Source organism: Cervus canadensis, chromosome 2 (genome assembly GCF_019320065.1).
Source record: "Cervus canadensis isolate Bull #8, Minnesota chromosome 2, ASM1932006v1, whole genome shotgun sequence".
NCBI lineage: Eukaryota > Metazoa > Chordata > Mammalia > Artiodactyla > Cervidae > Cervus > Cervus canadensis.
In genome coordinates, this window is record NC_057387.1 from 55,557,846 (window position 1) to 55,577,414 (window position 19,569).

At 39.4% G+C, this 19,569-nt stretch overlaps 1 protein-coding gene across 3 annotated transcripts in view; it reads left to right on the forward strand.

The window, feature by feature from the left end:
- DDAH1 (dimethylarginine dimethylaminohydrolase 1) overlaps window positions 1–19,569 on the forward strand; it is a 147,591-nt gene that overhangs the window by 106,372 nt on the left and 21,650 nt on the right. For 2 of the 3 annotated variants that reach the window (XM_043460789.1, XM_043460791.1), the window contains exons 3-4: window positions 7,702–7,775; window positions 8,584–8,703. In XM_043460789.1, coding sequence (XP_043316724.1) covers window positions 7,702–7,775; window positions 8,584–8,703 — 194 coding nt within the window. Of the gene's footprint in view, window positions 1–7,701; window positions 7,776–8,583; window positions 8,704–10,627; window positions 15,551–19,569 lie in introns of those variants that run through there. The other variant, XM_043460790.1, reaches the window with a different exon arrangement.

Here is a 19,569-nt window from a genome sequence, read left to right on the forward strand (position 1 = left end):
TAATTTGGAAAATACAGAGAAGCCAAAAGAAAGAAAACAAAAAATGACCTTTCATTCAAAGATAATCATTTCAATATCTAGGTTATTGAATATTTTTTTATTGAATATTAAAGTACCTTTAGTACTTTTGTATGCACATAGGTGCTTATTTTACATGTTATCAGTGTATATATATCATTTTATAGGTTGTCTACCATGTTCTTCCATAACTTTAGCTTAAGAGTTGCATAGTTTTGCATTGTGTGACAGTATATCCAGTCTGTATTTGCAAGATTCTTAATTCAAGGTCTGTCATTTAAAAATAATTTTCTTGCCAGATGGCAAGGTAAATTTAAATAATTTTCAGTGTAAATTGGCTTGACTTAATGCCAGATGAATAATAGCAGAACTCAACAAAATATAAATAGCTGATATTATTATTGATCTAACTGGAATCAGCTTTTATAATGGGTATAATATAGCTACTACAGAAATGGTAATTTTAGCATTTAACTTTTCCAGCTCTTTATGATCATATTATTATTGTTTTTGTAAAAGTCATGTGCTAAAATCTGAATCCCCAGAGTCATGCTAGCTATATTGATCAACAAGACATCAATAATAATTTTTAATTGATAATGAGAGTTTGTTTTCCCCTACTTGTCAAAGAATAAATATCTGTTTCACAGATGTAGCCCTAACAGCAGAGGCTGGTCCCCAGAGATCTGGGGATGTGGTCCCATGTGGCCCCCTGGAAGCCTGGAGATTCTTGGAAGTCTAAAATTTTAGCTGATGTGAATTTTATATCAAGTCCCATGTGTATAGAAAAAACTATAGTCATTTTCATTTTAATATAACAATACTGTTTCCTATAACTTACATTTTGATGTAGTTAATGTTCCTGGAGGAGGAGGAGTAAGCAAGTTCCCTGCTTGGTGTCACATACCTGCGGGTGGGGCCCCTGTCACTGGGCCTCAGGGGGTGCATTTTTCTCACAGGTTTGTGAAGAGCCCTCCCCAGGAGTTGTGGCCTGCACGACGGTGCTACCACTGTCAGAGGCAATGGCCCTGTCTCCGGGGTTTGTTGGGCATACTCATTGAGCCCTAAGAACACAGAGCAAGGGGTCAGAGAGGCCTACGCTGCATTCTCAGCTCCAGTTGTATCCAAGCCGACTCAGGCATTCTTTGAATCTGCCTAGTAAGTTCCACTTAGAATATTCTTTGTGTCTCCCATTGATGGCACTTCTCATTCTTTTTAGCAGCACAGAACAACAGCCTATTTCTCTTAGAAAACGGGCTTTTGTGATAAGCTACATGTGTAAATCACACTTCATTACAATAAAACTCTTTTTTACCAGAACATAGCCATAGAATAAATAACTTGTTGTAAGCAGGTACAGATACTATTTGAAGAATGATTTAAAACAAGCTGTGTTCACAGCCATTTAGTTACCTCAACAGCTGAGCTGAACAGATTCCCTAAAATCTCATTGTTACAACAAGGCTTAGGAACCTCTTCCACTTGTCAAAGCATCTCAAGTCTATTGTTTTTCCCATAACTTCTAATTAAGTCCTGAGCAATGAGGCTTGCCTTGGACACTATCTGTAAGCTTTGTTTTGATAATATTCAGTGCTTAATATCTGAAAAGTTATGTTATTGAAAACAGAGATAGTGTTGTAATATTAAGATCTTTATCTGCTTGGCCTCTCATTCATACCTAATGTGTGGTCCTACCTTCTATTCCTACTTCTCAACTTTTTTGCTTCCTTAAAATTGTAGTAAAATATATTTAACCTAAAATGTGCTATTCTGACCATTTTTCAGTGTATAATTCAAGTGACATTAATTATATTCACAACATTGTAGAACCATCACCACTCGGTTTTTAGATTGTGCAGAGTTGATTAAGAGACAAAATCTAGAGCACTTCCCATGTGCTCTGTGTCCCCTTCCTTCTGTGACTCAGAGCTTCCTTAATAATTGATCAGGAAATGGACAGAAGGAAAGTAACTTCCAACTCTAGTTCCACTGGGAAATCTGTCAGTCAGGCAAGCAGCTACCGGTAGAAAGTGTTTCAATCCTTTTTCTCTTAGACAACATCAACTTACCTCTACTTTCATTTAATTATTTTTGTGAAATATGGGTCATATGAAGAAAACTTATAAAATGTTTATGTACTGTTTAAGAACCAATGATATAGTGAACACCTGAGTACCTAACACCTGGCTTATGAAACAGGACATCCCCAGCACCATAGAAGCCCCAGTCCCAAACTTTCTCTCCTCCCAGCTTGAGGTGTACCCTGTCCTGAATTTTGTGTTAATCACTGCCTTGTCTTTTTTAAATTTTGCCTCAATATGTGCACTCCTAAATTATATGTTGTTTACTTTTGCTTTTCTTATGACTTTATAAAATTAAGGTGATATTATATGAACTCTTATGTGGTTTATCTGCCTTTGATCTAACTTGATCCATATAGCTGGAGTTCATTCATTTTCACAGCTGCGTGGAATTTCATAGTAAAAATGCACCATGATGTATTTATTCACTTTACTGCTGATATATATTTGAGTACTTTTCAGTTTTTCTCTACTCTCTTCAATGCTGCTATGTACAGTCTTGTTGTATCTCCTGAGTACATATACAAGTTTCTTTAAAGTAAAGAGCTAGAAACAGAATTTCAGATGATAAACTCTCATCCTACTTCAATGATTATATGATTTTCTTCTTTTATCTATTTATGTGGTTAATTATATCAACTGATTTTCTGATATCAATGATCAAAGCTTACATCTCTGGGATGAAATCAAACTTAATCAAGATATATCCTCTTCTTACTCCAGTGTTGTATTTAACTTTTTTAGGGCTCCCCTATTAGCTCAGTTAACAAAGAATCCACCTGCAATGCAGGAGACCCCAGGTAAGTTCCTAGGTTGGGAAGATCCCCTGGAGAAGGGATAGGCTACCCATTCCAGTATTCTTGGGCTTCCCTGGTGTCTCAGCTGGTGAAGAATCTGCCTGCAATGCAGGAGACCTGGGCTCAATCCCTGGGTTGGGAAGATCCCCTGGAGAAGGGAAAGGCTACTCACTCCAGTATTCTTGCCTGGAGAATTCCATAGACTGTATAGTCCGTGGGGTCACAAAGAGTCACATGACTGAGCAACTTTCATTTCACTTCACTGTATTTAGTTTGCTGATCATTGTTTAATATTTGTTTCTGTGGCCTACAACTTTTCTTTCTTGTTACCGTTGTCTGGCTTTGGTTGAAATTATGTTAAGCTCATATAAAATGTATTAGAGAATATTTTCCTGTGTTTCTATCCTCTAAAATCAGTAAAACTTTAATTGTGCATTTCTTGAACTTTGGTAGAATTTACCTATTCAGGCCCTGTGGGCCTTGTGATTTCTTTGTGGGAAGATTTTTAACTGATTTTGTTTTTGTAATAATTATGTGACTACTGAGATTTTTTTCTGAGCCAATTTTGGTGAGTTCTGTTTTCTGAGATTTTATTTATTTCATCTAAGTTTTTTTAAATGTTGGGTATAAAGTTATTCATATTTTCTTAATATCTGTTTTAAGTTCTACAACAATTACAGCTATGTCCCCTTTCATTCATAATGTTTATTTGGGCCTTCATTTTCTTGCCAGAGATCTGTCAATTTCATTAACCTTTTCGAAGAACTAACTTTTGGCTTTTTGAACCCTCTCTCTTGTATGTTTCCTTTTCTCTTCCTGTTTCTACCTTTATTTCCTTCTTTCAAATTTGTTTTTATTGTTCTTTTTTCCTTTCATTGCAAAGTGAAATCTTGTCTCTTTATTTTGAAACTTTCCTCTTCTTTAATATAAGCATTTAAGTACTACCTTCTAAGTAGTGCTTTAGCTGAATCCTTTGTGTTTTGATATGAATATTTCTGTTATTAACTCAAAATGTTTTCCCATTTCCATTATGATTTATTCTTTGGCTTATTAGTGGATAATGATTTTTTTAAAAACATACTGATCATTATTATAAGTTGCTGGGATGACAATTCATTACTGTGATAACTGATAAATATAAAGCATTTAGCCTATCTTTTCATTGTGAACTCTGCTTCAAGCAGACCAAATACTTCATTGAGAAAAGTTTTTTAGAATTCTACCCAGTAAATGTAGATCCTTAATAAAACAAAGGACCTGTGCAATGATCATCAAAGCATGTAAAACTTTTATATGAGGGACTTTCCTGGTGGTCCAGTGGTTAGGACTCCAAGCTCCCAATGCAGAGGGTATGGATTTGATCCCTGGTCAGAAAACTAAGTTCCCACAAGCTTCAAGGCAGGGGGAAAAAACAGATAAAGGAATGAAATAAGAACAACAACAAAACCTTTACATGAAAGCTTGATGGGGAGCTTTATGATGGAGGAATCGGGCTGATACTACGTGAACACTCTTACGACTCTAGTATCACTGAAAATGAGACAGTCTGGATATGATGTGCTTCAGGATGTGATACAATAGATGTGTAACCCCACCTCTGATGCTTTTGAACTGTGGTGTTGGAGAAGACTCTTGAGAGTCCCTTGAACTGCAAGGAGATCAAACCAGTCCATCCTAAAGGAAAGCACATCCTTTAGCACAATCCTAAAGCACATCATATCCTGACTGTCCCATATTCAGTGATACTAGAGTCGTAAGAGTGTTCCCATAATATCAGCCCGATTTCTCCACCATAAAGCTCCCCATCAAGCTTTCACGTAAAGGTTTGTTGTTGTTGTTGTTGTTTCATTCCTTTATCTGTTTTTCTCCCCCTGCCTTGACGCTTGTGGGAACTTAGTTTTCCGACCAGGGATCAGTCCTGAATATTCATTGGAGGGACTGATGCTGAAACTGAAGCTCCAATACTTTGGCCACCTGATGCGAAGAAATGACTCACTGGAAAAGACCCTGATGCTGGGAAAGATTGAGGGCAGGAGCAGAAGGGGACAACAGAGGATGAGATGGTTGGATGGCATCACCAACTCGACAGACATGAGTTTGAGCAAGCTCTGGGAGTTAGTGATGGACAGGGAAGCCTGGTGTGCTGCAGTCCATGGGCTCACAAAGAGTCGGACGCAGCTGAGCAACTGAACAGATAACCCCACCACTGAAGTAGTCCTATCCAAAAAAAAAATGGAGCAAGAATCTAATGAAGTATCTACATAGACTACCAATTTGCCAACAATACAAAGGATAAAGGAACAATTTAATGTTAGTATGCAAGGAGGGGCTTCCCTGGTGGTTCAGACAGTAAAGAATCCACCTGCCATGCAGGAGATGCAAAGAGGTCGGTTCAATCCCTGGGTTGGGGAGATCCCCTGGAGGAGGGCATGGCAACCCACTCCAGTGTTCTTGCCTGGAGAATCCCATAGACAGAGGAGCCTGGTGGGCTATAGTCCATGGGGTCCAAGGAGAGGGACAAGGCTGAAGCAACTTCGCACATGCGCACACACACACACACACACACAGGAAACAATCAACCAAATCCAAAATGTAAGAAAGTCAGTAGGATAAATGACCTGATTTCTTCTATGAAAGAATAAGGTGAGGAAGGAAAAGAAAAAGAGGGTGAGTGGTTATAGAAGAAAATGACATGAGACATATAACATCCCAAATACTTTTTACTATTTTGATTCCAGAACTTCAGTTGTTTTTATCAGAAAGGCCATTTAAGGGGTGTAGCCTGCCATACTGCTAGAAACAGAAGTCCGGCTTACTTTTTAAAGACATAAGCAGTTTGCTTTTCTTTGTACTTTTAAATGGAAAAAGTGTGTAAAGTGTTTATATTTGCATATAGTGTGTTTAAATTTGTGTAATGAAATAATTTTTTAAAAAATTTAAGTTGCTTCATTTCTTCTTTTAAGTAACTTTTGTTTGTTTGTTTGTTTGTTTTGGCTGTGTCATGCAGTATTAGGATCTTAGTTCCCCAACCAGCGATCAAACCCATGTTCCCTGCATTGAGAGCATGGAGTCTTAACCACTGAATTGCCAGGAAAGTCCCTAAGTGTTTTGTTTTTTTTTTAAATTGTGTGTAAATCTAATTTGTAAATCTACATTTATCATAAGAAAATTAAGGAAATTTGTCTTTTTTATTTCAACTGACTTTTTTAATAAAGAGATTAATAGTTTTTGTCAAGTGAAGGGCCTGTCCCTTACTTAAGTTTTGATTTGTATGTAGTGAGTTTTCTTAAGGGACAACACAGTCAGGCCATTACCCAAAACACTGTCAGTTTGCCACCAACGATTCTTGTGTCTGCCAACAGCATAAGCCATTGGAATTTATCATAACATCATTTGACCTATGTCTTTTACCCCTGTTATAAGGACACCATGAAGATTAAAGTTGTAACAGGTGTGAAGTCTATCAAGCAATTCTTTCTACATGGCTACAAGTGTACATGACTACATTGTTTATACTTGTTCTCGGGCAAAATATATACTGATTTCTCTTGGAATATATTTTCCATATTTCATGTAGAATTCTTTTCCAGAGAATTAAGGAAGGATAAGAACCCCTGCATTTATGTATTACCTAACTCTATCCACTATCATTGGTTTTTTGCCTATAACTGCTGCTGCTGCTAAGTCACTTCAGTCGTGTCCGACTCTGTGTGACCCCATAGACGGCAGCCCACCAGGCTCCCCCATCCCTGGGATTCTCCAGGCAAGAACACTGGAGTGGGCTGCCATTTCCTTCTCCAATGCATGAAACTGAAAAGTGAAAGTGAAGTCGCTCAGTCGTGTCTGACTCGTAGCGACCCCATGGGCTGCAGTCCACCAGGCTCCTCCATCCATGGGATTTTCCAGGCAAGAGTACTGGAGTGGGGTGCCATTGCCTTCTCCGTTGCCTATAACTAGAAGAGCATTTTTACTTAATGCTTTGCTTTCTGAGAAAAAAAAAATTGTAGAATTTCAGAAAAGCCAAATAACTAGAAAGTTTCTCTCTCTGAAACTTCAGTGCTTTGTAGATAGAGGTATTTGAGGGTTAATTTGAAATAAATAGGTGTGTTGCTTTAAAGACAGCTCTTAGAGCTGAAGACCAGTCAGCACTAAACTCATTTTACTGAGATGGTTTCATCAGCCCTTACATCAACACTATGTTTTTTTAAAAAAAAAAAAAGGTATCTGACTCATCAAGACTGTATAGTATTGTTCTTTTGGGGGAAAAAAAAGGAAGTTCTGCTAACTTCTTGCTATTACTTAATTTCTGATTACAGGTTATTAATATGTTTAATTATGTTATTTTCTAAATAAAAGCCGTATTATCTTATTGTGGTAAAATATACATAGCATAAAAGTTACTGTTTAACTATTTTAAAATGTACAGTTCAGGGGTATTAACTGCGTTCATGTTTTGCAACCATCACCATTACTCATTGCCAGCACTGTCTCGCCTTCCCAAAATGAAACATCATACCCATGAGACACTTGCTCGCTGGCTCCTGCTCAGTCCCCTCCCCGACATCAGCCCATGACAACCACCATTCTATTGATACTTTCTGCCTCTGTCAATTTGAAAGTTTATTTCTAATGGCAATAGTTTGAAATCACTTATGTAAAGAGAGCAGGAGTCACAGTACAAGTGGAGCTGACCTCTACGGTAGGAAAGAACTGTGTGATGCTTTAAAGTCTTTATTTGTAGATAGAAAAATAGCATGCCATCACTGATGCTACCCACTCACTGTGTTCCATGACATTTATTATAGGCAGAGAATTTTTTGTGGGCCTTTCCAAAAGGACAAATCAACGAGGTGCGGAAATCTTGGCTGATACTTTTAAGGTAGGTAAAGGATAATTTATGCCTGGCACAGAGTAACTACCTAATAAATAGTCATAGACCCATTGAATCAATATGTCATGAATCATGATATTTTTGTGTCATGGGCTTTGCAAAATAACTCCTAATATTTGTATGTTTGCTAGAAGTTTTAGAAGCTAGGACGTAATAAATAGGCTTCATGGGACTCCCACAGCGGCAACAGATAAAGTTATCATGGACATTCTGCTTTCTCCCAGGGTATGATCAATCATAAAACCACTTGGCGGATATTCCTGGCACAATTGATGACCTAAAAAAATATATCTGGGGTCCCAGTTGTCTCTAAAATGAAATGTAGAATTTTTCAGATTGGAATTAAAGATCACCCACACTTGGCTGCCTACTGTGTGCTGGGCCTTGCACATACATCCTCCTAAGTTCCCTTTACTCTATTGATTTTGAGCAGATTGGCTCACCAGACTGCTCAGGAAGAGATGTAATCCCCAAAATCCCCAAGAAGCTGTTCCCCAGGACGATGGGAGGCTCTTGTTTGCACAGGATGTTCAGACACATCCTTCTAGAGTAGCCCCCTCTGCAGGTCAGCCAGCGAAGCTGTTAAGGCAGTCACAGGTCAGGTAGGAGGCTCTGCACTTCCTTCTTAGAAGCAGTCTTCATTTAACTGGCAATACCCAAACCTATGGGTCCCAGTTTTCCTTCCAGATGTTCAGGGACCCCAGCAGCCTCCTGGGGAGCTAGAATGTTTTGAGCAGGTTTGAATGGGTTTCAGAGTTATTCTGCCGTGACAAACTACTTTCTCTCATATGCCTAGGACTATGCAGTCTCCACGGTCCCCGTGGTGGATGCTTTGCACTTGAAGAGTTTCTGCAGCATGGCTGGGCCAAACCTAATCGCTATTGGATCCAGTGAATCTGCACAGAAGGCCCTCAAGGTAAATGTAAAACTTTGCTCTTTTGAAATGCAATAGGCACTTCCTGCCACGTGGTTCTTCTAATACTGTCTACTGGACAGACAGCAACCAAGGGTAGCAGGGCAAGAACAGGCTGGTGCTTGAGCTTTCTCTGATTTACACTGTCCTCACCTCACATTTATTAGGAACAAGGAGCACTTAGTACGTACTGTTACTCTGAGTAAGTAAGTACTTGTTCAGTTGCTGCCATGTCTGACTCTTTGCGACCCTGTAGGCTGTAGCCCACCAGGCACCTCTGTCCATGGGAATTTCCAGGCAAGAATACTAGAGTGGGTTGCCATGTCCTTCTCCAAGCAAGTACTTAGTAAGTACTTTTCCTGGAAAATACACCTATCAGAAGAATTCTTCACTAATGAACCCTTCTGGGACTTTGGTCCCAGGTTTCCTGGAAAGAAATAACTCATCACAGTTATTTCTTCTGAGGAAAAGGAGGGCATTCCACCAGCAGAGTTCTTTATAATGTTTTATCTGTTAACTCGGATGATTGGTATACACAGAGTTGTTACATTATCCTTTTGTACTTCTGAACTATTTCATAATAATCTTTTAGAACACCATGATTCTGAAGTACCTAAAGGTTTTAACTTCTCCATTTGCAGTGGAATACTTACATTTTAGGAAAGTCATTTTTCTCATTTCACAGATAGGAATCGGAAAGTCCAGAAAAATTACTACTTGCTCTGGGTCACACAGCTAGATGGAGAGTAGACATCATTGATAGTGAAGATTTTCTATCGTTACAGTGCTTTACAGTTCAAAGGCACCTTCCTTCTCTGTAGATAATAACCCTGGGAGATGATCTGGACACTTCATAAGGGCAAAGACCTTGTCCATTTTGGTCACCATTGTGCCCCTTTATGCTTGGCCCAAGGTGGTCCCTAAAGAAGTATCTGGCACACAATGAATAAATGAATGAGGGAAGTGACTTTATCTCCATTTTGCAGTTAAGAACTAGATCAAGTGGCTCACCCCAGATCTCAAAGCTAATACTAAAAGCTGGGCTGGGACTACTTTTTGCCCCTTCCTCTCAAGTGGTCCTGCATGATATGTGACTTATTAAAGGACCAAGACAGGGATTTCCCTGACAGTCTAGTGGTTAATACTCTGTGTTCCCAATGCAGAGGGCACAAGTTTGATTCCTGCTAAGATGGGCTTCCCAGGTGACTCAGTGGTAAAAGAATCTGCCTCCCAATGCAGGAGCCACGGGAGATGAGGGTTCAACCCCTGGGTCAAGGAAGATCCCCTGGAGATGGAAATGGCAACCCATTCCAGTATTCTTGCTGGGATAATCCCACGGACACAGAAGCCTGGCGGACTACATTCCATGGGGTTGCGAAGAACATGGTTGAAGAAATTTAGCACTCACACATGCAGAAAACTAAGATACTTCATGCAGCACAGATCGGCAAAAAAATGAAAGTAAAGGACCAAGACAGAAATTTCTCTTAGGCAAAGAGAGGAAATCTGTGTGCTACAAGGTACATAGTTTATTTGTTGGCCCTATCTGGTCTTGACTCTTCTACCTCAGGGCTGGGCTTGGTATGGTTTGTCTGGGAAGCAACCTCTGCCTCCCAGTTGCTGACTTTCTGCTTTGCATTATCTGCAACTTCTTTCAGTCAGCTCACTTGGCCTTTCTTTCTTCCCTTTCCCAGACTGTGTCTCTGATTATATTTCTAGGACCTTTAACAATTGTTGTTGAATAATCTACTTTGGATTGTGAATTTAGTGGCTTGTTCTATGTTTCCTTTAGAGAATGTCTTCTGTTCTGTTTCATCTGAAGGCCTGTGTCAACTTTCTGCATATAAAAAAAGAAATGATGCCTTGAAAGAAAATATTTGATAATGATGTCATTCAGAAGATATAGGAAGATTATTTCTCTCCTCAGGGACTAACTATGATGTCTTCCCATGGCAGCTGGGTTGGCCTGCACTTGTCTGAAATTGATTACAAGGGAAGGAGAAGGCTGAAGTTGTCCATGCTGTGCCTTTGTGTAAATTATCAGAAAGAACCTCCTCCAAGTAGACAAACAAGAAAAAGTAGTTTCATCTGCCATTCTGGGTAAACTAGGTCCTTAACTCAAATAAATTGGTCTCTAACTCAGTAGGTCTCTAATGCAAATTGGTCCCTAACTTAGTTTGGAGAAACTAACACGTAATAAACTAAGAGATAACACAGTATAGTTAACTAGCACTCAGTTATATGAAATAGCCTTAATTGTTATTCAGAAGAGAAGAAGAAACTCCTTGAGGTCTAGATATTCAGAGAAAACTTTATGAAGAAAATGTGGCTTGATGTGGGTCTTGAAAGGTTTGTCAGAGTGGGATTCAGTGAGAGAGAGTTCCAGGTGGGGACAGGAAATAAGCAAAGACTAAACACAGTATATTCATGAGATATAACCAAACTAGCCCAACTAATAGTTTTCTTGTGGGTTCCGGAGGACACAGCTGGATGGGGCAGATGATGTCTATAGAGGTAGGGACATAAAAGTGAGCAAAAGAATGAGTTTATCTCCATGAAGTAGAAGTCTGGTTATCCATAGGCTCTGAGAAGAAGAGGCTGTATTGCTGCAAAGCTGTTGGATCATCCCTCCTTTTGCAAAAAATTAAATGGAGGGGGAAGGCCCTGTGGTCAAAAAGTGGCAACTGATGACCTGGAAAAAGAAAGCCAAGCCTCAAGTTCCATTCTATGCTTTGGCCACTCACTCACATTTCTCCATTAAAATCATTTCTTTTCCATTGTCAAGTCCTCTAAGACCACATCTTTTAAGAGCATGCCATGAGGGTTTTTTAGTCCTCCTTTCTTTAGAGTTCATTTGAGTCAGTGTTAATAATGATGTTCACTCTATACTTGAAAACTTCTGTGTCAGAAACTATAAATAATTCTGACTAGAAAGACATTCTTTGGAGACTGAATTTTCCATCAGAAAATGTGCTTCATAAACCATGGGCCTGTGGAGTTGGCCAGTGCCCACCTGCCATGTTCCTAGCATCAAAAAGGTCCTCTTCCCTGGTAGCCAAAGTAGGAGTACAAAGTAAACTGAAAACTAATGAGATCTCCGTGAGGGTCAGAAATAAGTGGGTTGGTGAAATTCAGATTTAGTGAACTGAACTGGTTATTTGAGAACAGTTTAGGCACCTGTATTAAATCAATGAATAAAATTGATAGTGGGTAAGTCCTACTGCTGATTTGAACATATAAATCCTGATATAGACAGGCAGGAAGACAAATGGACAGAGACAAATACGTCATTTATAAGTAATGAAGTTGTGTTTTTTTTTCCACTTCACAAGTGAAAATACTGAGAACAGATGAAATAAGGCATTTTGAATAGGATCTCATGGTTTCAGAATCAGATTTCCTGGACCCAGCTTCTGCTGGCCCCAGTTGCCCAGCCCTCTCCAGAGCCATTCTTTTTATTGGAAAGCCTTTTCTAATTATTTTGCCATGGATTGGTTCTAGCTAAGCTCCCTCTTTCTCCTCTCTCTCCAACTATTCCCCTCTTCCATTTGTTGCTGGTTATCAGTATCTGATCTGTATCAGGGGAGATGTGAGTTTGGTCCCAGATGTCTGTTTTTCCTGTGTAAATCTTGATGTCTCAGTCTTGTCTCCATAGAGAAGCCCCTGGCCACTCAGGCATCACTTTGAGGGGCGTAGCATTTAAACAGGAGTGAATTGTGCCTTTCTGTGCTACACACTCAAAACCTGATTGCTTCCCACATCTGTCACAGCTCTCTGAGTACTTCCTTCAGAGTCTTTAAAACTACTTCTTGCATATTCATGCAGAGCTGAGAGCCCAAGGGCTTCCCGGCAGTCTTACTGAATTTGAAACACTTTGTAATGGGCTGCAGTCTCTTCTTGGTTAATGAAGTGGGTTCTTATGGAGATAGTCATGATACCTGTCTAGGCTGTAGGAGATTTAATAGTGTATGCATTGTCTATTTAAATGAAATAATCCATCTAAGATGACTTTAACAACTCTCTGCTAGAAAGCCCAGAAAGTATTTAATGCAGGGTATATTTAAAACACTTTTAATATAGTTTATCTAATATAGGAAAGAAAGAAAGGAGGACCTATCATTACCATATTTTACCATTGATGTGGCCAAAGTACTGGCAATTAGGTTGATTTGACATTACTAAAGATATTAGATACCAGGTCTTACCCTAGAAACACTATTATCTAAGCAAAATTAGCCTTTAGAGCAACCTGCCCTTGCTACACTTTTTCTCCTATACTCTTCATCATTCTCTTCGTGGCCCTGGGCAATCACTACCTTCATCCTGCTCCTCCAGCTATAAAAGAAAATAATATAAGAGCAATTAATTTATGTTCAGGCAGTAGATCCACCAGTACTCTTCCAGGAGGAATGTTTGTCTTCTCAAAGATGATGAGAAGTCCAGTTGCTACACAGCTGGAGCTTCGAGTCACAAACGTAATTTGAGCCACAGAAGCCAACCTCCAGATAACACATATTCTCCTATCTCATTCATTTAAAGTTAAACAAGAGAGAAAACTGGAGTGGGTCGCCATTCCCTTCTCCAGGGGATCTTTCCAATCCAGGGAATCAAACCTGGGTCTCCAACATTATAGGCAGATTCTTTACCTTCTGAGCCACCAGGGAAGCCCAGAGATCAAACCACTCTATGCTCTTAGCAGTCAGGGTAGTAGTTAATTCAAGAGGGAGGGAGTCATGGTGTGCAGGGCCATCTTGTATGTTATACTTTAGTTTTTAAAGATTAGTAAAAAAAATACATATATTGTTGGAAGTGGGCTGTGACTAACTTATAGAAATAATTCTTCAGTAGCTGAGTCTAAGTCTCAAATCCTTGCTTTACCTTCCATGTGATATCTTTTAATAAGGAAAAAAAAGGCAAACTTTATATACCCCTTGACCAATATCTCGTCATTTCCCCTCGCCTGCCAGTCTTTGTAAACCTTAAATATATATATATATATATATATATATATATATATATATATATTCCTTTATATGTCAGTAAAGCTGGGGAGGGAAAAAAACATAATAAAGAGTAGATTTGCACTACATCTCATCTGTTCTTTTTCTATATCCATGCCAAAATCGACTTGCTTTCCAGGAACCTGGATTAATTACATGCTGTCTGTCACAGGAGGACAGATCGTAATTCTCACCATCAGGAGGGGCTCTCAGTAATACTTTTTTTTTTTTTTCAGTAATACTTTTTAACCCAATCTCCGTGGTAGCATTTAGTCTTCCAGCCAACTGGGAGTAAGAGAAAGCAAGGAAAGAAAGACAAAGAGAGGGAGTGAAGAAGAGAGGGAAAGGAGGTGGGGAAGAGTGACACTTAGCTGAAACAATCAGATGAGGAAGCTGCTGCCCTCCCCAAATGCAGAGCTCCAGGGACTTGTGGTACTGACATGTTGAGGGGTGTGCCATAAGGTGGCCAGGAGGCAAGAGGCATCTTCCTAACTTACCCCACACAGGAGACCAGGTATTTTTCTCCTTTAGGCATCTACAGTTTTGTTTAGTGACCTTTCTTTTATTACTAATTTTATTCTTTTGTATCACAATGAATTACTGTTTAAGATTTTTAATAGAAATACTAAAAGGATGTGGTAAGAAAAGAATTATGAGATCACCACTCCATTTTTTGTGCCTTTGTCATATAAATGGAGCTGAAATATAGTACATGAAATTCCAGTAGACTTGTAATTTTAAATTAAAAAGATCATAATGCATCTGGACGGAAATGTCTTTAAGTTTTTTATGTTTCCTGAAATAGCAAATTGCATTTGTAAGATTCCTTGAATGAGGACACGGGCTGCCTGCTCTGAGCTAATTTAAATTGCATAGGATACAGTGTGTTTTTCTTTTGCATGACTAACTATATAATAGAGGTCACTCAGTATTTCCTCTCGTTTGACTCAGCTTCAGCATTGATTTTATGTCCAAAAATGTCCATGTTATTTTATAGGTGGTCATTTAAAAAATGAAAATGGAAAAAGTCCTTAATGTTTTTGGATTTTGTATGTTTTTTTAATCGCCTGGAATTTCCTTTAATGACAACTGGAACAGCAATAGCAAAAACCAAAAGACAGAAGGAGAGCTAACCAGTATCAACAGCATGATTGAAATGGAAAAATAAAGACTTTGCATTTTCAGTTGCTGTTACAGGGAATTAAAGTCTGTAGCTACAAGATTTCCCACTTTGTATCTCTACTGTGAAGGACAAATTGACCATCCCTCTTAGGTTTAATTTAGTCTCATTGTCAGGTTTTCTGTTCCAATTGTATTCACCAGATTCACAAGAAAATGATCTTTTAAAAAATAATCAACCGTGCCTGAATTAAGAAATTAAAACACAAAACCAAATAGACTCTGAGTTTGTGACAACTGTTTATGCTCCTTTTCCTGGCAGCAGTTGGCTTATCTGACAGTATTCCCAGAGCTGTGTGCCAACAAGGCTGGGGTGGCCAAACAAAATGCTTTGGCATGAGAGGGCAATAAATAATCTGAGGCTCGGGGACCAAACAACCTTGCTGCATATCAACACTAGTCCCAAGTGAGGCAGGAAGAAAGCAAAATTGGCCAAGTAGGAGAAAGGGAACAATGATGTGTTTTTTTCTCTTGAGCTTTCAAGAAAATGTCAAAGAGGAAAAAAAGGAAGAAATAATATTTAAAAGGCTGTTCATTCTATCCATTATATAATGGACATCAAAAAGTACTTAAACTCTATGGGATGTCGTCGGGGGAACTCAAGCATCTTGTTCGGAGGTTGAGAAAATGGCCTTTTAAGAGTTCTTTCAATCCAAGACCACTGCTCATGAAAGAAAGAGCCTCTGAGTGACCTTGAATTAGTGGTTCCTGATAAAAAGTGTGGTTTAAAACTTTCTGAAAACACACTGTTCTAGCCCTATCTCAGAAAATTCTGATGTTCTAGGTCTGGGATCCAGTCTGGCCCTCTGCATTTTTTTCAATTTTTATTGAGGTATAGTTGATTTACAGTGTTGTGCTAATTGGTGCTATATGGCAAAATGATCCAGTTTTATATATATATATATATATATGTATGTATGTATGTATGTATAAATACATTCCTTTTCATATTCTCTTCCATTATGGTTTATCACAGGATATTGAATACAGTTCCCTATGCCATTCAGTAGTACCTTACTGTTTATCCATTCAATATATAATAGTTTGCATCTGCTAATCCCCAACTCTCAAACTTCCCCATGCAGCCCCCCTCCCTCTTGGCAACCACAAGTCTGCCTCTACCAGGCATCTGTATTTTCAAAAGTTCCACAGGTGATTCTGGCACACAGACTAAGTTGAAAGCCACTGCCTTCAAGAATTTCTACAACTTACAAAAGCACCTAACTTATGATCCTGAATAATATGCACCTGGAGAAGCCAATCACTACCTCTATAATAGAGGTACAAAAGAACATCCTCCAAGTAGCATTAAAAGTTAGAGAAAGTATCCAAATCAAAAGCCATCAAAAGTCAGAAACTCCTTACTCTTTCCATGCCAAGAGTTCAACATTATACAACTTAAAATATTAATATACTACCTAATTAGGTAATAACTTGAATGCCATCCTTCAATCCATTTGACATGTTAAACTTCTTTATTAAAATATTCTGAGTTATCAAAAATCACTAATGTTATCATTTTCTGAGAATAGAAAATTTGCATTTGATTCATGCTTCCCAAACCCCTCCCCAACACACACATACACACACACACACAAAGAAAAATCTAACAATAGTACCTTATCTTTATGTACAGAGACTTATGCCAAAGAGAAAAAAAGACTAAACTTCATATTATTACTGATATTAGAGAAAAAAACTTACTTTACAAACAAAATCATATGTTGATTCGACTGAAGAAGCACAGTTGTCTAAAGGGCCGCAGTGGATTTGAGGGCAAAGCAGAGAACTTAGAGGCCAAATTCACAGGTTGTCCTTCTGGCTCTGCTTCTAGCTCTCCCTGTGTGACCCCGTCTCCAGTAGGCAATCTCATCCTGAAAAAACAAAGTTCAACCAGCCTCTCCAAGGAATGAGAGCTTCATTCCTCCCCCCTGGAAATTTCATGACAGGCAGTCAAGGTGAAGGACTATGTCTCAAGCTTGGCAAAAAGTAACAAGTATTTCACTAGAAAGCACTCAGTGATGTAGATAGTCCCCAAGTGGGTTCACTATAGACTCTTGACCATTGTGACATCGTCCTTTCAGTGGCTGTAAGTGATAGAAGACTTACGCTTAGCTGAACGTGTTGATGCCGGCTTGAGGATAGAAAACTGTAGAAGACTCCATCCTAGTTCCATCTCTCTTTGAGGAGGCTTCAACTGACTATGTAGCTATTAAACTGGATATCTTAACAAACATCATCATTTCCTAATTCATACATAAAGATCTGATAGAAAAAAAAGGTAAGGTTTCCAAAGCCTTTTATTGTTGTCTCTTCTGCAAAAAGACTTTTCAAAAGGCAGATGGAAGAAAAGGCAATTGAAAAAAGATTGCATGTGTGCTAAGTCGCTCCAGTCGTGTCCAACTCTGTGCAACCCTGTGGGCTATAGCCTGCCAGGCTCCTCTGTCCATGGGATTCTGGAGGTAAGAATACTGCAGTGGGTTGCCAAGCCCTCCTCCAGGGTATCTTTCAACCCAGGGATCACACCCATGTCTCTTGTCTCCTGCATTGGCAGGCGGGTTCTTTGCCACTAGTGCCCCCTGCTGCTGCTGCTGCTGCTAAGTTGCTTCAGTCCCCTGGGAAGCCCCTAAAAAGAGATTACAGTTGAGTTTGAAGTTAGGGCTTCTTGAGCATCAGACAGCAATTTATTGAGCAGCAACTGTATGAAAGATAGAGTCTCACACACAGGGAACGTGGAGGAGGATGCCCTCAAGGCTCTCCAGCTGGACTGGAGAAACAGGACAGTGTCAGTGTAAGATAAGGCAAATGCCTCCTAAATGGTGCAGGGTCCTAGTAGAAGTAGTGGGAGTTCCAAGGATAGAGTGGTCACAGGAGGAGGCAGCCAAAGTCCAAGTGGACCTGAACAAACAGCAAGACAGAGTCGGACGGGCGCAGAGGATGCGTGTTTGCTGTAGATGGACAATGGGGGGGAATATCTATTTTATAATCAACAGATGATGTGCAGGGACAGGAAGAGAATTAAGGTCTAAGAAATAAGTTGGGGCTAGTCCAAAAGTAAAGGAATTAGAGTCTTCTTATCTGCAGGCTGTGGGAAGCCACTCGATTTTTTAGCAGAGGTGTAAAAGGTGGTATTTCAGAGAGATCTGTCTGATGTTATGCCTAGAATGATTTCACAGGAAGATCAGGAGTAATAAAACTAGTTAGGAAGCATCACACAGTCCAGAAATAAAGGAAAGGAGGGTCTGGACTGGAGAAGCGGCCATGACCACAGAGAGGACCCTGCAGGGGGTGAGTTCTATTTACAGAAGTAGCAGAACATCATAACTGATGGAGTTGAAAGGGCAGGGGAGGAAAAAGGCCCAGGTCAGCACTTGGACAGATACTTATAGAACTCCTGTTCTGTACCAGGCACTATACCAGGCCCTAGGGGACAATGATCAATGAAATCACATCAGAAAAGACTACTAAATGGGATGCCTTTGATGGAATTCTCAGAAGAGAGTTCAAATTCTCCCTGGCATGATGAATTCAGTTCTCTCCATCAACACAGGAACAAACCATATAAAATTGGTGGACAGAACGTGTTGCTGGATTCCTCTGACCTCGATTCACATTTTGAGAGCTGAGCTGTACTCAGACACATCCAGCTGACGGCAGCTCTGGTAGATGGCCGACGTCTAAGCTCGTAAGACACTAACGGGGCTGGCTCCCATTTCAGTTTCCATTGGCAGCAGTCAGCAGCTCATCTGAATTTAGAGTCTCTGTCCTTTACCCTTTTCCATTTATTTTTTATTATCTTTATCTACTCACTCTCAAAGCACATGGAAAAAAATCACTTTAACATTTGTGTGCCCTCTGTCTCCAGCAGGGTCTCATTGTTTCTTGGCTGAATTGAGTTGGCAAAAGACCACACACACACACACACACAAATTACCCAGAATGATTTGTGTCTCATGGGCTGAAATTGTACATCACAGAATGGCCTATGTGACACTCTCACCAAGCCAACACCAGTACCCTTGATGTGGAACAGATTAGGAAATGTGTCAGTTGAGCTGGAGGGAGAATGCTTGAGTTTTGGATTACTGTTTCTCCGTGAACATCACGTGTATTAAATGCCTTAGGTGTTGATGAGTGTCCTATTGCTTGGCTGAAGGTTAATAAAGCATATGGTTAAACCTAGGCACTAAATTAGAAATGACATTTTAACCCTAAATCATTCTCCAACTTCTAGAGAAAACACGCACACAGATGGATTCAATACTGGAATTTAGCCGATCCTTAGAAACAGTGACATGCAAGAGAAGCAAATTAAAAGTAAATATTCTGGGGGAGAGGGATAAATTAGGAGTTTGGGATTAAAATATGCACACTACTATATGTAAAACAGATAACCAACAAGGACCTACTGAATAATGAAACCACTCCAGGGGTACTCTGTCCTTAATAACCATGTACTATTTCTCCCATTTTAATCTGTTTTTCATTTATGGTCACTGGGAGACCCAGTATTTCTCAAATACTATCTGCCTTCAGATGTAAAAATCTTTGGAGATAGCTTACAACAAAGCCATTCCCTTTTGTCTTTTTCTGGAAGGGGACCAAATTCAAAGCTGTAACCACGTATCCAGAGGTGACTCTTGGTACAGAGTTTCAAAAACAAAAAATCTACACCCTGGAAAGTGATAAG